Source organism: Manis pentadactyla, chromosome X (assembly GCF_030020395.1).
Source record: "Manis pentadactyla isolate mManPen7 chromosome X, mManPen7.hap1, whole genome shotgun sequence".
Taxonomy (NCBI): Eukaryota; Metazoa; Chordata; class Mammalia; order Pholidota; family Manidae; genus Manis; species Manis pentadactyla.
In genome coordinates, this window is record NC_080038.1 from 18,315,494 (window position 1) to 18,336,207 (window position 20,714).

Genomic DNA, 20,714 nt, shown 5'->3' on the forward strand with positions numbered 1-20,714 from the left:
TAAGGGAAATTAAAGGGGACACTAACAAATGGAAACTCATCCCATGCTCATGGCTAGGAAGAATTAATATCGTCAAAATGGCCATCCTGCCCAAAGCAAGATACAGATTTGATGCAATCCCTATCAAATTACCAGCAACATTCTTCAATGACTGGAACAAATAATTCAAACATTCATATGGAAACACCAAAGACCCCGAATAGCCAAAGCAATCCTGAGAAAGAAGAATAAAGTAGGGGGGATCTCACTCCCCAATTTCAAGCTCTACTATAAAGCCATAGTAATCAAGACAATTTGGTACTGGCACAAGAACAGAGCCACAGACCAGTGGAACAGACTAGAGACTCCAGACATTAACCCAAACATATATGGTCAATTAATATTTGATCAAGGAGCCATGGACATACAATGGCGAAATGATAGTCTCTTCAACAGATGGTGCTGGCAAAACTGGACAGCTACATGTAGGAGAATGAAACTGGACCATTGTCTAACCCCATATACAAAAGTAAATTCAAAATGGATCAGAGGCCTGAATGTAAGCCATGAAACCATTAAACTCATGGAAAAAAACCTAGGCAAAAACCTCTTAGACATAAACATGAGCGACCTCATCTTGAACATATCTCCCCGGGCAAGGAAAACAACAGCAAAAATGAACAAGTGGGACTATATTAATCTGAAGGGCTTCTGTGCAGCAAGGGACGCCATCGCTGGAACGATGGGGGGGGGGGAGCCCTGCAGTGTGGGAGAATGTATTTGTGAATGGCAGATCCGATGGGGGCTTGACGTCCGAAGTATGTGAGGGGCTCGCGCGCCTCAACAAGCAAAGATCAGGTGGTCCAATTGAAGAGTGGGTGGAGGAGCTGAGCAGACAGTTCTCCAGAAAAGAGGTGCAGATGGCCAACGGCCACATGAAGGGAGGCTCTGCATCGCTAGTTGTTAGAGAGATGCAAATTAGAGCTACAGTGAAGTGTCGCCTCGCACCGGTGGGGGTGGCTGCCATCCAGAGGACAGACATCAACAAGTGTTGACGAGGCTGTGGAGGGTGGGGAGCCCTCCTACGCTGCTTCTGGGAATGTGGACTGGTTCGGCCATTGTGGAAAGCAGTATGGAGGTTCATAAAAATGGTCAAAACAGACTTGCCGTTTGACCCAGGAGTTGCACTCCTGGGAGTTTACCCTAGGAACGCAGTGATCAAGTTTGAGAAGGACCAATGCAACCCTATGTTTCTCGCAGCACTATTTACAATAGCCCAGAATTGGGGGCAACCTGGGTGTCCATCGGTGGATGGATGGATGGGGAAGATGTGGTGCATATGCACAGTGGAGTACTGCTCAGCCGTGGGAGGAGGGCAGGTCCTGCCATTTGCGGCAACATGGATGGAGCTGGAGGGTGTTGTGCTCAGTGAGGTGGGCCAGGCGGAGAAAGAGAAATACCAAATGATTTCACTCATCTGTGGAGTAAAGAACAAAGGGAAAACTGAAGGAACAAAACAGCAGCGGAATCACAGAACCCAGGAATGGACTAACAGGTACCAAAGGGAAAGGGACTGGGGAGGATGGGTGGGTAGGGAGGGATAAGGGGGGGGAGAAGAAGGGGGGTATTAAGATTAGCATGCATGGGGGGTTGGGAGAAAGGGGAGGGCTGTACAACACAGAGAAGACAAGTAGTGATTCTACAACATTTTGCTATGCTGATGGACAGTGACTGTAAAGGGGTTTATATGGGGGACCTGGTATAGGGGAGATCCTAGTAAACATAATATTCTTCATGTAAGTGTAGATTAATGATAACAAAAAAAAAAAGAAAGAAAAGGGGGATTACTCCATGATAGGATAAAACTATCTGTAAATCAATGATTAATGCATGCTTTAAATATCCTTAATTTTGATCACTTAAAGGGTGTCAGATGATCGGCTATGGAGGTACATTTTTTTGATAATATTCCTTTCTCTTAAAAAAAAAAAAAGTTCCTGTGTGGTGACCTCCAATGAGTTCTACACAATGGTATAAAGGGCATATGAAAGTGTGGGCCAAGGGTCTGTTTGTGTTTATACAGAGGATCAAAGCCTAATTTGGCTACCCAGAAAATGAACTAAGATACGATATGAAGAAGAACTTCCAACATCAGCACTCTCTGGAAGAGTCATACCAGAAGATGATCATCAAAAAACCTCAACAAAGATCCAGGTGATGCTGCAGGTGTAGCTGCGTTCATCCCACCAGTTCCTGGACTTGCCATTGGAATGAAGAAGGAGATAAGTTGTAGCGCTCCAAAATCTTACGACTACAGACTATCTACTGTTAAAAGAACATATGGGATGTGAACAGTCCCCAGGAATGGGTTGTTGCCCTTGTCTAGCTTGGATTAACACTTAGTCTACAGGCACACACCTGATCATCTACATTTGCTCTCTTACAGCACTAAACTATGCTTTCTACCTTTATCTTGCATCTACCTACCACTTCGGCATTTTATTTAAAAATAATAATAATAATAATAAGGGAGAAATGTGGGATTCACATATAAATCAAGTATAAAAATCAAACGAATATTCATATTTGACCTGATTGTTTATAGTTCATAATGCGTGATCAAAACCGAAAGTTTCTGTGATGACTGCCCTTGTACTGTTCACCATGTAAGAACTTATTCACTATGTAAGAATTTGTTTACCATGTAAGAACTTGTTCGTTATGCTTCAGAAGATTGGAGACTGACGAGAATTAGGCTTGGGGTGGATCAATGATTGTGCATTAAGCATTGAGTCCCCTATACAGAATTTTATTGTTGTTAACAACCATTTGATCAATAAATATGAGAGATTCCCTCTCAAAAAAAAAAAAGAGTAATGTTGAAAGACAACACAAAGTCCTGAACCTTTCAAATTGGAAAATTAATTTTAAAGTTAGAAATAAGTTCATATTACCTATAGCTGAAACTGTCTTTGCATAAATGAATAAAAAGAAATAAACTTTTTTCCCCAAAAAAATTTTTAAAAAAATAACAAAACATATATACAGAACATTCCACCCAAAAGCAGCAGCATACATATTTTTCTCAAAAATCTCTTGAACATAAGCATGAGTAATTTTTTTCTGGATGTGTCTCCCCAGCAAGGGAAACAAGCAAAAATAAACAAGCAGAGCTACGTGAAACTAACGGTTCTGTACCACAAAGGAAACCATCAGCAAAACAAAATGGCAACCTACAGTATGGAGAATATACTCATGAATGATATATCCAATAAGGGATTAACATCCAAAGTATATAAAGAACTCATACAACTCAACACCAAAAAATATATAACCCAATTAAAAACTGGGCAGAGGACTCGAACAGACATTTTTCCAAAGAAGACATGCAGATAGCCAATAGGCACATTAAAAGATGCTCCACATTGCTCATAATCAGGGAAATGCAAGTCAAAACCACAATGAGATATCACCTCATTTCAGTTAGAATGTCCAACTATGCATAAGACAAGAAATAACAAGTGTCAACAAGGAAGTGGAAAAAAAGGAGCCCTCCTACACTGTTGGTAGGAATGTAAACTGGTGCAACCACTATGGAAAGAAGTTTGGAGGTTCCTCAAAAAATCTAAAAATAGATATTCCATATAACCCAGTAACTCCACTTTCAGGCTACCCAAAAAAACAAAATCTTTGATTCCAAAAGATATATGCACCCCTATGTTTACTCACATTATGTACAATAGCCAAGATTTGGAAGCAACCAAAATGCCCATCAATAGATGAATAGATAAAGAAGAGGTGGTACACATATACAATGGAATATTACTTGGCCATAAAAAAGAAAGAAATCCTACCATTTGCAACAACATGGATGGATTTGGTACTATGCTAAGTGAAATAAGTCAGGCAGAGAAATACAAATACAATATGACTTCACTTATATGTGGAATCTAAAAACAAAACAGCAGTAGACTCATAGACACTGAGAGGTGACCAGTGGTTACCATGGGGCAGGGGTTAGGATGGGTGGGTAAAGTGGGTGGGTAGGTGAAGAATATAAAGAGGCACAAAATCTCAATCTTAACATAAATTAGTTACAGGGATGAAAATACAGCATAGAGTGATGGACAGTGACTGTAACAGGTTGTAGAGGGGAATTGATAATACAGGTGAATGTAGTAACCACAACGTTTTTCAAGTGAGTGTATATCAATGATGCCTTAATAAAAAGGTTAATTTAAAAAAAGAAAAAGAAATTGAGATATATTTAATTTTTCAAAACCCTATGATTCTGTTGAAAGTGACTGGCTAGATAGTGGTACAATTCAAAGAGATATGGAACATAGGAAGAAAAACTGGTTTCAGGAGAAAAAATGCTTCTAGTCAAGTACTTGTATGCAAAGAATTTTTTTCCAGATTGTGATTATACTTTTGAAGAAAAAAAAAGGAAAGTACAGCATAGAGAATGTAGTCAATAGTTCTGTAACATTTCTCTATGTTAACAGATAATAACTACACTAGTCGGGGAGAGCATTTAATAATGTATGTAACTGTCAAATCACTATATTGTATACTTGAAACCAATATAATATTGTATATAAACTATGCTTCAATAAAAAAATCAAACAAAATTTTTAATGGACAAAGTACTTGAATAGACATTCACCAAAGACATGCAAATGGCAACAAGCATATGAAAAGGTGCTTGATATCACTAATCATCACAGAATTTTGAGTAAAAATCATGAGATACCACCTCACACCTGTTAGGATGACCACTAATCAAAAAAAAAGAAATTAAGGAGGTATATTTAATTTTTAAAAATCCTACAATTCTGTTGAAAGTGACTGAAATTAATATATAACAAAATAAATAAATAACAAGTGCTGGTGCAGATGTGGAGAAAAGAGAACCCTGTCCACTGTAGGTGGGAATGTAAAATACTACAGCCTCTATAGAAAACAGTATAGAGGTTCCTCAAAAAATTAAAAGTAGAAGTATCATATGATCCACAATTCCACTTCTGGGTATATATCCAAAGGAATTGAAAGTAGAATCTTAAAGACAGCTTTGAATACCTATATTTATTGTACCATTATTCATAATAGCCAAAAGGTGGAAGTAACCTAAATGTCCACCAATGAATGGATAAAGAAATACGGTATGTATATACATACCATGTGATATTATTCAGCTTTGAAAAAAGAAGGGAATTTTATCACATACTACAATATGGATGAAACTTGAGGACATTATGCTAAGTGAGATAAGCCAGTCACAAAAAGATACTATTTGATTCCACTTCCATGAGGTACCTAAAGTAGTCAAACTCTTAGAAACAGAGAGTAGAATGGTGGTTACCATGGGCTGGGGGGAGAGGGAAATGGGAAGATTTTCAATGGGTATAGAGTTTCAGTTTTGCAAGATGAAGTTCTAGAGCTGTTATACAACAATATGCATATAGTTAACACTACTGTACTTTACACTTAAAAATGGTTCAGATTGTAAATTTTATGTTACATGGTTCTTTCTTTTCCACAATAAAAGACTATCTTGCAGGCTTGCTAGATATTGTAGGGCCTCTCCTTGCTGGCTTCATGAAGTAAACAGCCACACTGGGTAAGCCCATGTGACAAGGAACTGCAGGCAGCTTCTAGAAGCCACAGGCAGCCTTAAGCTACAGCCAGGAAGAAGACAAGGCCATCAGTCAAGGAAATGAATTCTCCCAATACCAGCAACTTGAGTTTGCAAGTGGACTCTCCCTTGGCCACACTCCCAAATGAGAATGCAGCCTGGCTGATACCTTGAGCAGAAGACCCAGCTAAGCCATGCCTGAACTCCCTACCTAAGAAACCACAATAATAAATGTATGTAATTTAAGCCACTAAGTTTGTGGTAATTTGTTATGTGGCAATAGTAACTAATACAAAAGGTATGATATAGACAACTTGCTTTCAAATAACTGCCTTGCTGCTGTGGAACCTTGAAATAGTGTTCATGGTAGAGAGCAATGGCCCTTAGACCCACAACACCAGTCTTAAGTCATAAACATGCATGTGGAATATGCCCACGTTTTGCCTAAAAGTCACTCAGCCTCTACATCTGGTTTCCAGGGGGCAATTTCTGCAGATTTAGTATGATTGCTAATGTGCTGCCCTTCTCACAAAGAGCAAGCACTAGGCAGAAAGAAAAGAAGCACGATCACACCTCTTAAACTTCATCCAAAGGGTCTCTATGGTCTCTCTCCACCATCATTTTTTATGATCCTCAGTAAGAGCTCATGGAGTGCAATAGTAACAGCCTGAATAGATTCAGACTAGGATGGCATATAGATTTCATCTTATAAATAGATAGGCGTGGCTTGAGATGACTCCTTACAACAGGGGAATGTCTCTGCCCCAGTCTACCGAAACAGCTTTTCATTCTTTGGTTTGCTGTCAGTCTTCCTTGTGACCTTCCTTCAAGGTCAGAAATACGCAGACCTGGGCATGTCTGTGGGAATTCAAGTACCCCTATTTAGGCATGTTTCAAAACACATTTACCACCCCCAACACCCATCTCTGGCCAAGGAGCTTCTTCTCTGCCCTTCTTTCTGTACTTAGTGGGATGGAGACTTTCTGACCATTTGGCTCCCTCTTTCCTTAGTGAGTATAGTGGTAGTGGTTGTGGGGGAAAGGGAGTGATATGGTTAAAAGTAGGCAACAGTGGTAGCTGGGAGGGTGTAGCCATCCCAGCTGTGGCTATGCACAGCCAGAAACTCAAATGTGGTCGGTCATTGTCTCAGACCTCCACATCTTTCTAGAGGTGCCAGTGGAAAGGAAAGGACATTCTCAGTGCCAGTGAGAAAAGACTCTGATTGGCATGACCTGGGTCAAAATATTGACCAGTGGGTGGCATGCTGGTCCCTGCTGCCACCAAGGAAAACCATCTAGTTGGGTGTAGGGGGAAAGTAATTTTTCAAAAGCAGAAGATGCTCTTCTGAGAAACAAACAACTGTCCATTACAAACCCTGACCTTTTCTCTCACTCATACCCGTGCTTCAAATTCCCCTTTTGCCCAAGCTAGTTAGAAGTTGGTATTATCACTTGCAAACAGGAGTCTTGATTATTACCTTGTTACTGACCATCCTCTTTTAATTACAGCCTAAAGTGATGTAATACTTTGCATTTACAAAGAGAAGTTTTATACTTTTGATGGTCCACCCCTAAAGATGAAACAGCTTTCCATATCCTAAAATATAATTTCTCCAAAAAAAAAAAGAAAGAAAAGAAAATCTTGGCCCAAATCAAAGTATCTTCTTGGGTCTGGTTTTGTTTTTTCTTTTTTTTTAGTTCAAGAGCTTTTTTTTTTTGTATCATTAATCTACAGTTACATGAGGAACAATATGTTTACTAGACTACCCCCTTCCCCAAGTCCCCCCCACATACCCCATTACAGTCACTGTCCATCAGCGTAGTAAGATGCTGTAGACTCACTACTTGTCTTCTCTGTGTTGCACAGCCCTCCCAGTGCCTCCCCCCACATTACACATGATAATCTTAATGGCCCCTTTCTTTTTCCCTCCCTCTTATTCCACCCTTCCTACCCATCCTCCCCAGTCCCTTTCCCTTTGGTAACTGTTAGTCCATTCTTGGGTTCTGTGATTCTGTTGCTGTTTTGTTCCTTCAGTTTTTTCTTTCTTTGTTCATATACTCCACATATGAGTGAAATCATTTGGTATTTCTCTTTCTGCGCTTGGCTTGTTTCACTGAGCATAATACCCTCCAGCTCCATCCATGTTGCTGCAAATGATTGGATTTGCCCTTTTCTTATGGCTGAGTAGTATTCCATTGTGTATATGTACCACATCTTCTTTATCCATTCATCTACTGATGGACACTTAGGTTGCTTCCATTTCTTGGCTATTGTAAATAGTGCTGCGATAAACACAGGGGGGCATCCATCTTTTTCAAACTGGGCTGCTGTATTCTTAGGGTAAACTCCTAGAAGTGGAATTCCTGGGTCAAATGGTATTTCTATTTTGAGCTTTTTGAGGAACCCCCATACTGCTTTCCACAATGGTTGAACTAATTTACATTCCCACCAGCAGTGTAGGAGGGTTCCCCTTTCTCCACAACCTTGCCAACATTTGTTGTTGTTTGTCTTTTGGATGGTGGCGATCCTAACAGGTGTGAGGTGATATCTCATTGTGGTTTTAATTTGCATTTCTCTGATGACTAGCGATGTGGAGCATCTTTTCATGTGTCTGTTGGCCATCTGAATTTCTTCTTTGGAGAACTGTCTATTCAGCTCCTCTGCCCACTTTTTAATTGGATTATTTGCTTTTTGTTTGTTGAGGTGCATGAGCTCTTTATATATTTTGGATGTCAACCCTCTATTGGATCTGTCATTTACGAATATATTCTCCCATACTGTAGGATGCCTTTTTGTTCTATTGATGGTGTCCTTTGCTGTACAGAAGCTTTTCAGTTTGATGTAGTCCCACTTGTTCATTTTTGCTTTTGTTTCCCTTGCCCAGGGAGATATGTTCATGAAGAAGTCACTCATGTTTATGTCCAAGAGATCTTTGCCTATGTTTTTTTCTCAGTGTTTTATGGTTTCATGACTTACATTCAGGTCTTTGATCCATTTCGAATTTACTTTTGTGTATGGGGTTAGACAATGATCCAGTTTCATTCTCTTACATGTAGCTGTCCAGTTTTGCCAACACCAACTGTTGAAGAGGCTGTCATTTCCCCATTGTATGTCTAAGGCTCCTTTAGTGTATATTAATTGACCATATATGTTTTGGTTAATGTCTGGAGTCACTATTCTGTTCCACTGGTCTGTGACTCTGTTCTTGTACCAGTACCAAATTGTCTTGATTACTGTGGCTTTGTAGTAGAGCTTGAAGTTGGGGAGCAAGATCCCCCCCCAACTTTATTCTTCCTTCTCAGGATTGCTTTGGCTATTTGGGGTCTTTGGTGGTTTCATATGAATTTTTGAACTATGTGTTCCAGTTCGTTGAAGAATGCTGTTGGTAATTTGATAGGGATTGCATTGAATCTGTAGATTGCTTTGGGCAGGATGGCCATCTTGACAATATTAAATCATCCTAGCCAAGAGCATGGGATGAGTTTCCATTTGTTAGTGTCCTCTTTAATTTCTCTTAAAAGTGTCTTATAGTTTTCAGGGTATAGGTCTTTCACTTCCTTGGTTAGGTTTATTCCTAGGTATTTTATTCTTTTTGATGCAATTGTGAATGGAATTGTTTTCCTGATTTCTCTTTCTGTTAGTTCATTGTTAGTGTATAGGAAAGCCACAGATTTCTGTGTATTAATTTTGTAACCTGCAACTTTGCTGAGTTCCGAGATTAGTTCTAGGGTCTGGTTGTTTTTGTTGGGCATTCTCAGAGGTTGTCACACATATGTAGCAAGAAAACCACCCTCTGAGAAAAGACCCAGTTTCTAGTTGATCCTGCTTATTATAACTTGTGTAGCACAGGTGTTATCAAATGTTACCAAATTTAGATCATTCAAGCTAGAGCAAGCACATCTGGAGAATCATCTCAAATTACAATTTCATGTAGTAAGGACCTGAATTTAGAGTGTTTCTCTGGCTCCAGATCAACAGAATTAAATCTCTGCTCACCTAGTAACTTCACTTCTAGGAATCTACCTAAGGAAATGATCAGAAAATGGGCCAAAAAATTGAGTGGAACGATGTTCATCAAAGCATTATTTATCATTAAGAAAACCCTAAATATTCAACAACAGAATGGTAAAATAAATTGCACACAATAGAATTCTAAGAAGCCATTACTTTTTTTTTAATTTAAATATACAGCTGACCCTTGAACAATGCAGGAGTTATGGGTGCTGACCCACACACTGCACAGTCATAAATCCACATATAACTTTTGACTCCACAAAAACTTAACTACTAATAGCCTACTGTTGACCAAAAGCTTCACCAATAACATAAACAACAGATTATATAAAAACAACATATATTTTATATATCATATGTATTATAGACTGTATTCTTACAATAAAGTAAGCTAGAGAAAAGGAAATGTTTTCCAAATTGTTGCAAATCTTCAAGAACTTTTTCAATGTATTCATTGAAAAAAATATGCATATACGTGGACCTACACAGTTCAAACCTATGCTGCTCAAGGGTCAGCCATACTTCATGACATAGGAAAATACACTATAATGTTAATAGTAGTAATGCTAACAATTATGCCATGTACTGTGCTGAGCACTTTATATGTATTACCTCGTTTAATCCTCACAACAGTTAACCATATGAAGGACATTGTTATTTACTCATTACAGATGAAGAAATGGTTGCTTAACAAAGTAATCAACATAATCACACAGATGGGGAGTATCTAATTCCAAAGCTGTAGTAGCTAAGAAGCCACTACACTATTCTGCAGAATATAAATGATAGATATATGATACCAATTTTTTGTTATCTCACACACACACACAGACCATCCACAGGTGATTTTTTAAATATTTTAAAGCAGGTACAGCAAAGCGCAGACCAATCAGAAAGGGCACTACACCCAATCAGAATGGAAGCCCAGTGTAAACAATGAAAATGGCCATCTGGTTTCAGTTACCCTTTGCTGTGTGACAAACCACCCCAAAATTCAGTGGCTTTAAACAACCACTTTGGCAAAGATTAAGGATAAAGAGAAAATATTGAAAGCAGCAAGAGAGAGGCAAACAGCTACCTATAAGGGAAACCCATAAGGCTATCGATAGATTTCTCAGAAACTTTACAGGACAGAAGGGAGTGGCATGAAAGATTTAATGTATTGAAACAGAAGAACCTTCAACCAAGAATCCTCTACTGTGCAAAACTATCATTCAGAATTGAATGAGATATTTAAAGTTTCCCAGATAAACAAAAGGCTTGAGGAATTCACCACCACTAAACCAACCTTACAGCATATGTCCAAGAGACTTCTGTAGATGAAAAGGTTCTTAAGCCTAAATATATTTCATCAGTGAAAACAACCCCACAGTAAAGGTAATAGACCAATTACTTACTAAGCCAGATTGAAGTTAAAAAAGAAAACCAAAGTAGTAAAATCAACTATACATAAAATCAGTCAAGGAATACACAAAAAATGCTGATTATGACAGCTAATACATAAAGTGTGGAGGTGGAAGAATAAAAAAGAAGTACTTTTAAACTGTGTTCAAAATAGAGCAACCATCAACTTTAATATAAAATGCTATATATTTAGGAAACTATCTATAAACCTTACGGTAACCATAAACCTAAAGCCTATAACAGATACACCAAAAAAAGTGAAAAAAAGAAATCCAGTCACAGCACTAAAAACCATCAAATGACAAGTGAAGAAATAAGCCAGGAAGAGAAAGACAAATACCATATGACTTCACTTATATGTGGAATCTAAAAACAAAACAAAAAAAACCAAAATGAACAAAATAGTAGACTCACAGACACTGAAAAGTGGCTGTTGGTCACCATGAGGGAGGGGTTAGGATGGGTGGGTGGGGAGGGGGATAAAGGGGCACAAATATCTCAATCATAATATAAAAAGAAAAACATTTTATTGGCTCATGATTCTATGGGTTGATGACGTGGGTTGGGATCAGCTAGACAGTTCTGCTGGTCTTGCCTAGGGTCTCTTATGTGGCTGCAATCACCTGACAACTCAACTGGGATTGGGTGACCCAATATGGCCTCACTTACACATTAGCAGTCGATGTTGGCTGTCAGCCGGACCCCTCTTCATGAGTCTTTCATCCTCAAGGAGACTAGGTCAAGCTTCTTCATATGGCAGCACCAGGGTTCCAAGAAGGTGTGAGCAGAAGCTGTAAGATCTCTTGAGATCTTGCCTAGAAGTTGTACACCACCACTTCTGCATTCAATTGGGCAAGTCAAGTCAGAGAGCCAGTCCAGATTCAAGGAATGGGGAAATAGATTTTACCTCTTGGTGGAAGGAGCTGCAATGAATTTGTGACCTCTTTTAATCCACTGTATATACCAACTGAATGTAAACCCTGCATGTACATGTACATAGAAAAAAGACTGGAAGGAAATTACCTTACTAACAGGGATTATTTTTATTAACTTCTTATATTCCTGCATCTCTCCAGTTTTCTTAATCAGTTTTCATTGCTTTCATAAACAGAACTACAACACCTTCCACAATAGATTGGACAGCTTCACTTTGACACAGAGATCAACAGAATTCTTTCTTTCCTAGGTCTACCACTTCCTAGCTTTGGCGATTCTGTAACCCCTCTGAGCCTCTGTTTTTCTCAGTTGTGAAGATGGAGCTAGCACTGTCTATTTACAAGACAGCGGTAAGGATCAAATGAGAAATGAATGTAAAATACCCAGGACATGCCTTGGCAGTTTCTCTTCCTCCTACACTCTCCCTCTATTCAGAGGTCCTCAGTTATAAGAATTCTCTTTCTCACAAAGGTTAAATTCAGCTGTAGTAAACTACACACACCTCTCTAAATGTAAATTGTATGTCCTCAGGGTCAGTTTCAAAACTTAGTGCTCATTTATAACCCAAAAGAACCCAGCACAGGCTCAATAAATACTTGATTTGTTGACTCATTAACCAAATAATAGTTTTCTAAATGTTATGCAGGTAATCCCATTTATGCAGTTTTAAATATAAATCCCAGTACTAAGAGGGGGTAATGTTGGTCACCCATTGCATCTATCTATTCTATGAAAATGGAAAGCCATAACTTGATTCACTGCCAAGAAGAAAATTCAAATTTCTTAGGGTTCTAAGCTTCTACAAGTGCACAAACACAATCACAATGAGCTTTTTTTAGCCATCTGTTTTTCAGAATAGGCTTTTCTTGTCATAATGGCAAAGTGAAGAAGAGCATGAAATTTTAACTGGAAAAACAGAATAACTAGGAAAAAACATATAATGCATTTTAATGAAACAATCATTTCTCTAAAAATCTAAGCAACCCAAATTGAAAACGACCTTTGTTTTTGCTGCAATGACACAGCTATCGTTAGTGCTTACTCACGGAGGTCTAATTTACTGGTATCAGCAAGTATAACAAGCTCTCCTGGGTCTTCCCACAAGCTAGACTGAAGCAGAGGAAGGGCTTATGAATGCTCATCCATGGGTCATGGTGTCAGGAAAGACACTACATGAACTAGCTTAGGCAGATGAGAATCAATGCTATTTTTAAAGATCTTTGAGAAAGACTTTCATAAACTCCCATGGTGACTTACTATGCATAACATCCCCTGTGGGTGGTAAGAATAACAGAGAACCTACTTTTGCTTTCTTTCCTACATACAGGATATTGCTATCAAATGCAGAGAATCACTGTTGAAAATTAGGGGAGGGTCATTTGGTGTTAGTCCAACCTCTCCTACGGACAGAAGAATGCTGCAGGCCCCTTTGATGTTTTCTGTTTGGCTCATCCCGGAACTCAGGCAGGGTAGCTGAAGCAGAGCTCTCCAGAGGGTCTATCTTGGAAGATGGCTTACAAAAGAAAAACTTCACCTGCAAGAGGGTATCTGTTCCAGTGGGTACAATCCAGGAGTAGCTATACTCTAATGCAACCATTCTCAAACATTTTTCTCTCAGGACATTTAAAAATTATTAAAGAATCCAAAAAGCTTACCTTTGAAACTTGTAGAAAACAATTCACAAGCACATGTTTCTTTAGTCACCAGAGTAATGACATCATCACACATACTGTAAATAATTAATTCAAAATAAAAAGTTAGAAATGGGGGGAAAAAATCACTGAGGATGGGGCAAGCAAGGATTACAACTTTCAACAGCAATGGAAGCCAGGAGATAGATATCATCGACATATTGAAAGAAAATTACTTCCAATCTCAAATTCTGTAAGCAGTGAAATAAATCCTTTAAGAATTTTAAGATGAATTAAAGACACACTTACACAAGCAAAACTGGGAAAATTTTACAAAAGCGGACCTTCACTAAAGGAAGTGATGAAGAGTGTACCTCAGGCAGAAGGAAAAACAGTTCCACAAGGAAGGTCAGAGATTTAGGAAAGAATACAAAGAAAAAATAAGAAAGAAAACACTTTGTTAACTCAAAAAATTGCAAGTATGGGGGGAAATTACTGAGGAATCCAAAAAGCTTACTTTAGGAAATTCTAGGAAATACAAGAATATACAAGAGCACATTCCATGAGTCATCCGAGCAATGACTTCATTACACACAAGGTTGCCTCTGGAAAATTCCAGCTGGAGTGAAAAAGGCAAATGACGTCTTACTATCATTATGAAACTAGTTTTGACACAGACTCTCTGAAAGGATATTGGGACCCACAGAGTTCCCCACACCACAGTTTTGAGAACCGCTGCTCTAATTCCCTCCTCTGCCCAAAGCCAGGTCTCGTGACTTTCCTACCTGGACCCGCCAAGGAAGAAATTGCAAACTCACTGGGTCAGGGGCCCGAAGGAGTATTCAACTCCTTTTGCGAAGGTTAATGCGGGATACGGTAGGCTTCCACGTCGGGCTTCCAAGAAGGCTCCACGAGGCGCCGCCAGAGAACGTCACTTAAAGAACACCGCCGCGCACCTCTCCCTCGCCTGCGCACGCACAGGGCCGCGCCTGCGCCTGAGGGTTCACACGGGCGCCCGGAAGAGAAGGCGGTGCCCGGAAGGACGAAGTGCCTCGGCCTCATTGGACGAAGTGCCTCCGCCTCACAGCCCGGGCGGGGCCTCTGCGCGCTAAAAAGCGGGGCCCTGGGGCGGCTCAAGCGCTCCGCCCTAGTCGCAGTTCGTGGTTGCGTTTCCTTCACTCACCGAGATTCGCCGGGTCATGGTGCCAGCCTGACTAGGAAAAGGACGTTCCCGGGAGACGAATGAGGAACCACCTCCTCCTACTGTTCAAGTACAGGGGCCTGGTCCGCAAAGGGAAAAAAAGCAAAAGACGAAAATGGCTAAATTCGTGATCCGCCCGGCAACCGCCGCCGACTGCAGTGACATCCTGCGGCTGATCAAGGTAGTGGGCAGCCCAGGCTCCCCCGGGGTGGGGGTGCGGCAAGTGGCGGCGGGAGCGGCTCCTGCAGGTTCCCCTTTTTTCTGCCCGCCTCCCCAGCCCCAGCCCCAGCCCCAGCCCGAGGCCGGGCCGCGCCGCTCGGGGTGTCTCGGAACAAATCGGCCGCCCATCCCCATTCCCTCTGAGCTGGCTGCGCCGGGCCTCACTCAATTTTCTGTTTCTCTCTCTTTCTCCTATGTGCATCGCTAGGAGCTGGCTAAATATGAATACATGGAAGAGCAAGTAATACTAACTGAAAAAGGTAACGCAGCAGTGGTGGGGTGGGCCAGGACGAGCGTTCGGTGCCTGTCACCTTCACCGAGGCCAACACTGTCTGTCCCCGCTGCCCCTCCTTGTAGATCTCCTAGAGGATGGTTTCGGAGAGCACCCCTTCTACCACTGCCTGGTTGCAGAAGTGCCCAAGGAGCACCGGACTACTCCGGAAGGTAACCGCCCTCCCCTTCCAGAAGCCAGAGACACCGAGTGTTGTGTAAAACGTAGGTAGTGTCTGCTGTGTAGAATCACTGACAACACAGGTCGACGCTACTTACTGAGAAGTTCGCCATAAATAATAGGCAGCCAGTGTTCAGACTACTGAGGAAAAAAATACATGTGCTGCACTTAATAATAGGGCGGGTTAAAAGAGCTGTTTTAAAGTATCAGAGTGCTGCGGAGACCCGGAAGAGTTAGGTATAATGTCATTTGTTGTAATTCAGTTTCATAAATGGTTCTTGTTTGACCCTAACTTAACTTACCTTTTTTGTTATTGTGTTAAATCACATTTTTTTCTTTAATTTGTCCCAATCTTCAGGTTACAGTCTCTAGCTTCGCCATGTACATGGCCCTTCCGTGTACATGGATGGGCGGGGAGGTAACTAAAAGATCCTTTACACAATAAAGTAGATGATCATGATAAATGAGGTAAGGTCCTATTATCACACACTTAAAACACGGTAGATCAGAAATGCCACTGTACTCTCTTCCTGTTCTGTTTGCAAAGGACTATAAAATGGCTAGAAAGTTTAATTTGAAACCTTTGCCTCCATTTGGAATTATACACACCCGATAAAAAGGAGTTCGACTTTTTTTTCTATTTTTTGCTGGTCCCTGTTGACTGGTCAGAAGACAGAGCTAAAAGGGGAAGTTGTTTGGGTGGGTGCTTAAGTTTGTTTTCTGAAGTCTGTTCCCCAAGCTAGAAGAAATGAACCAAAAACATGAGGACTGAGGTACTCTTTAGAGAGATGTGGATGTTAAAATAATACCTGTTTCCGGGTACCTCTGCTTCTGGCTTAAAAACTGGGGAGAGCAAATTGACAATGTGTGAATTGGAAGGCAAGTTCTGAAATTAAACATTGCACTTTTGGCCTGATGTCCTGACCTTAAGGAAGCAGAGTTTCTAAACTACAGAGATTTGCTATTCTGAACTGCCGTGTAAACCTGACTTTTTCCAAAGTCAACATACCAGTGTATGAATAGGATGTGAATAATGTGTGTGTTTTGTTGAAGACCGTAGCAGTTTCGCTCTGGCAAGTAATGAAAGCGGTCTCACTTCCTGAATGTGAGATCCAACAGATTGTAGAGTGGCTGGTCCATAATTCTGGCCTGACTTCAGCTAGCTCTAACGTGTGCTTTTTGCAAATACATGTTTTGAGAACAGTGAGATCATCCAACAGTGGCCTGGACTGCACTAGCATAAAAGTCAGGAGACAGTCCCATTCCGTGGCTACTTATATAATACATGCATGTATGTTTTTTAAAACCTATAATAGGCTTCTGATTTTACAGCCACAACTTGAATGGATTGCTTTTCATCCACATCTCATGTGAAACTCTTATTGCAGGACACAGCATTGTTGGTTTCGCCATGTACTATTTTACCTATGACCCATGGATTGGCAAACTGCTGTATCTTGAGGACTTCTTCGTGATGAGTGATTATAGAGGTAGGGTTGAGTTAAGAGGGATGGCTCTAAAGAGAAATCAGGGCTTGAAGTCCCTAAGATGACTTTTTAAATGGTACTTCTCTTTTTTAGGCTTTGGCATAGGATCAGAAATTCTGAAGAATCTAAGCCAGGTACATCTTAGTTTTTGGTTTCTGAATCTATAAGGGCTGTGGGATGATTTTAATGCTGAATCAAAATTGGGTTTTGGAAAGCAGGTGAAATGTCAATGTGTTTTACTTTTCCTTGTAATAGGTTGCGATGAAATGTCGGTGCAGCAGCATGCACTTCTTGGTAGCAGAATGGAATGAACCATCAATCAACTTCTACAAAAGAAGAGGTGCTTCTGATCTGTCCAGCGAAGAAGGATGGAGACTCTTCAAGATCGACAAGGAATACTTGCTAAAAATGGCAGCAGAGGAGTGAGGAGTGCTGGTGTAGACAATGACAGCTTCCATTCTATTTTAGAATAAACTCTCAAACTTACCTTGCTTTCTATCCTGTTTGTAGTGAAATAATAGAATGAACACCCATTCCAAAGCTTTATTACCAGTGGCGTTGTTGCATGTTTGAAATGTGGTCTAAGATGGCAATCTTGTATGCAGTTTGGAGTCAGATTTCTCCTTGAACATTTTTTTTTGAGTAAAAACAAGGTGTTGTGATAATGTATATGAAAAAACTTCATTCTTGTGAGTCATTTAAATGTGTACAATGTACACACTGGTACTTAGAGTTTCTGTTTTGATTCTTTTTTAATAAACTACCCTTTGATTTTATTGGTGTAAGCCTTTTTACTAGTCCTTGATAATCTTTCTTGCTATTGAATATAAAATAAAAATAGCCAAGAAACATAACCTGGTAACTTTATAATGGTTTACCAACAGGTTTAATCCAATTCAAAGTGATCACAACCGTGCTAGTATTCTCAAAGTCTGGAAGAAGGCAGTTAATAAGGTTTTAATGTAGTGACATATAAAATATGAGTTTACATTGATGACACTGTACACTTCATCTAACAGAATTTTCAACAAGAGTTTAGCAACCAAGGCCCACAGTGAGTAAGCCCATTTGTTTTACCCAAGTAAAGGAGGTGGTGGAGGTGGGATTCTCAAACATTGTGGTGGGGGTGAGTAATCTCACCTATAATAGCCTCATCCCACACAAAATGCTACAGTATTCTACAGGGAAAATGATCACTGCTAATCAGGCAGGAGCAAAAATCCCCATTTTTATAGGAAATTTGCAAAAAGAAAGGCTGGAGTTAGACTCCAGTACCACTGAGGGAAATTAGCATCTGGAGGGCTAGCCTATGTTACCGTGTTAATACAAAGGGCTTCTATGGGGAGAAACAATAGGGGTGCTTAAAATCGCCAGGAAGAAGTAAACAAAAGCTTCCTCCTGGCCTGAAAATGAGAAGAGGCCTGAAGAGGCAGGTGAACTCTTAGTATTACTCATGACATTGACCTAAATTCCTAAATCCACGAATTCCCACAATAATGACAATAGTAGTTGATAAGATCCACTGTGCTGATTCCCAAGATTATTTTCCAAAAGTTGTCAAGATAATAAAGAACTGTATCTTCTTCAGGAAATAAACACTAGGCTCTAAAGTGGAAGGGGAATTTTGTCCTGCATCCCTTTGTTTCTGTGTCTGTCATGGCTTCCTAAATTAGAAGGCAGCCATGTAGACAAGTGTGATCCTGTACTGTATTTAATAGAGAGCTTTGGGATTTATTGGTGGCTCAGAGAACATGCCACGAAAATAAGCTTACAGAATCCATTCTCAACCAGGGTCCTTGTCAGGATGGCAAGTAACTAGGAGAGAGATGCTGGCAAACATAAAAATGGTTAACAAAGAGCCTTGAGAGGAAAGAAGACATTTTGAAAATAATGTTTGGAAAGTGGACCTCTAAGGAAAACAACTACATGCTGACTGTTGTTAAATATGTGAATCAATTAGATTAACCAAGCAAGTTACAATGTAACTCTTTGTTTTCTCATTCCTCTTAGAGCTTAGCTCTAAAGGCCCAGTGTTGTCACCATGAAAGCTTTTGTTTTTGTGTTCACTGTAAAGAAGTCCCTTAAGTTTAAAATTTAGAAGCTGAACTAACACAGCAAAAGCCCACTGAAAGTTCAACTCAATTACAAAGACATCTGTTTAATAAAATGAACTATAAAACAAATTGTAAAGCTTGCAATCACCAAGCAAGTAAGAAAATATGTTCTGGGGAAATTATATGAAAGAAAATAATAACAATAAACCTGAAAACTGGGGGTGGGAAGCGAGGCCATTTAAGCAACACCTCTGAAAAGATAACTTTAAAATTACCATTTTACATAAAATCAATCATTTCGGAAGAATAGTATTTCAGGCCTAAGGATTTGCCAATTATCACATAAGGATGTTTGGGGGTTTTCTCTGTGTGGTTTTCTTAAATTAACTGTTATTTGCTAAGTTTATTATGTCCCTAAAAGATTTATAAAATCAAAATGTCTGATACTATTAAAACAGAAGCTGGGTTTGCCCATGCATAGGCTTATGACAGAAATCCTGCTAACCAATCTACTTACAGGGTCCATAGGGGAGCGCTGCTCTGTCGTTGGCCAAACCAGAGCCCAGGATCAACTGCTTACATTCCACAGAGTAGCCTTTCTAGGGAAAGAAAGTAGGCTTTTTCATAGAAATATAGAAGCAATAATTCAGAAGAAGCCTAAGAATTTATTAATGCCTTGCACCCACTCTACCCTGCCCTGTGAGTTTCCTTTCCACTGGTTCCCTGGCAGGGTCTGGCATGGACAGCACTTATCACTGCTTCTGGAGGCAAGTGGCCGCTCACCACCTCCTGCTACAGAAACAGCTTCCTCCCTGACAGTGGCAGGCTGGCTGGCCTCCTGTTCAATCCACAGGTAGCCATGTCTGCTCCTAGAGGTCTGTTTGCTTCACTGGCCCTGTGTTTGTTTTTTTGCTTTATCATCTCTACCTGCAGCTTTTCACCTCAAGAGGACCCTGTGCTTCATTCTCATCCTTTTCTTTGTGCTGCCAGTGTGGGCTTCAAACCAGTCAGCTGTTAACCACGGCTCAGACTGACAGGCCCACAAACACAGTATTGACAAGGCAGCCCACCCTCCATCATCATTGCCTTTGTTGCCCCACCTATCAAAAGCCATCAAATGACCTTCTTCATAATGATCTCCCAGCACCCTAGTCCCCCATCACTTCTTTCTTATGGCTTAACATCTGCCCAGCGAATGTTTTAGTAGCTTACAGATGGTTATCAATGTAATAGTTAATAATAAGCCCCAAGGTTTAGTAAGTACTCACCAGGAGGCAGGCATTATGTTTAGCACTCTGTACACATTATTATCTCATCTATGAGGTAGGTACTATTGTTAGTTTCTTTTTGTAATCAGAAAGTAAACCTCTAAGAGATTAAGTTGCCTAAGGCCATATAACTAGGCCTGGGAATCAAACTCTAAAACCAAATTTCTCAAACCCCTGGGAGCTCACTGCCATATTCTCAGAGTACCTCATATTCTCTAAAATAAATATAATTTAATTTGGTGTTTCTTTTGAATTCTACTTTAAATAAGAATCAGTATAAGCATTTTCTGGATCATCGAAATCCCTAGTTAGTTTTCAGTAGTGGTTGCACATTAGAATTGCCTAGAAAGCTTTTAAGAAGTATTGATGCTCCACCCTGAGAGACTCCTAATTTAATTGTATTTTAATGTGCACTCCAAAGTGAAGCCAGGATTG

General features: G+C 40.1%; 1 protein-coding gene across 1 annotated transcript; it reads left to right on the plus strand.

Moving 5' to 3' along the window:
* Positions 1-14,739: 14,739 nt before the first annotated feature.
* SAT1 (spermidine/spermine N1-acetyltransferase 1) lies at positions 14,740-17,733 on the plus strand. Its single transcript, XM_036912810.2, has 6 exons — positions 14,740-14,981; positions 15,228-15,279; positions 15,377-15,463; positions 16,859-16,960; positions 17,051-17,091; positions 17,213-17,733. Exons 1-6 carry the CDS (start codon positions 14,916-14,918, stop codon positions 17,381-17,383), a joined length of 519 nt encoding a protein of 172 aa, XP_036768705.1. The 5' UTR covers positions 14,740-14,915; the 3' UTR covers positions 17,384-17,733.
* The last annotated feature ends 2,981 nt before the right edge of the window (positions 17,734-20,714 follow it).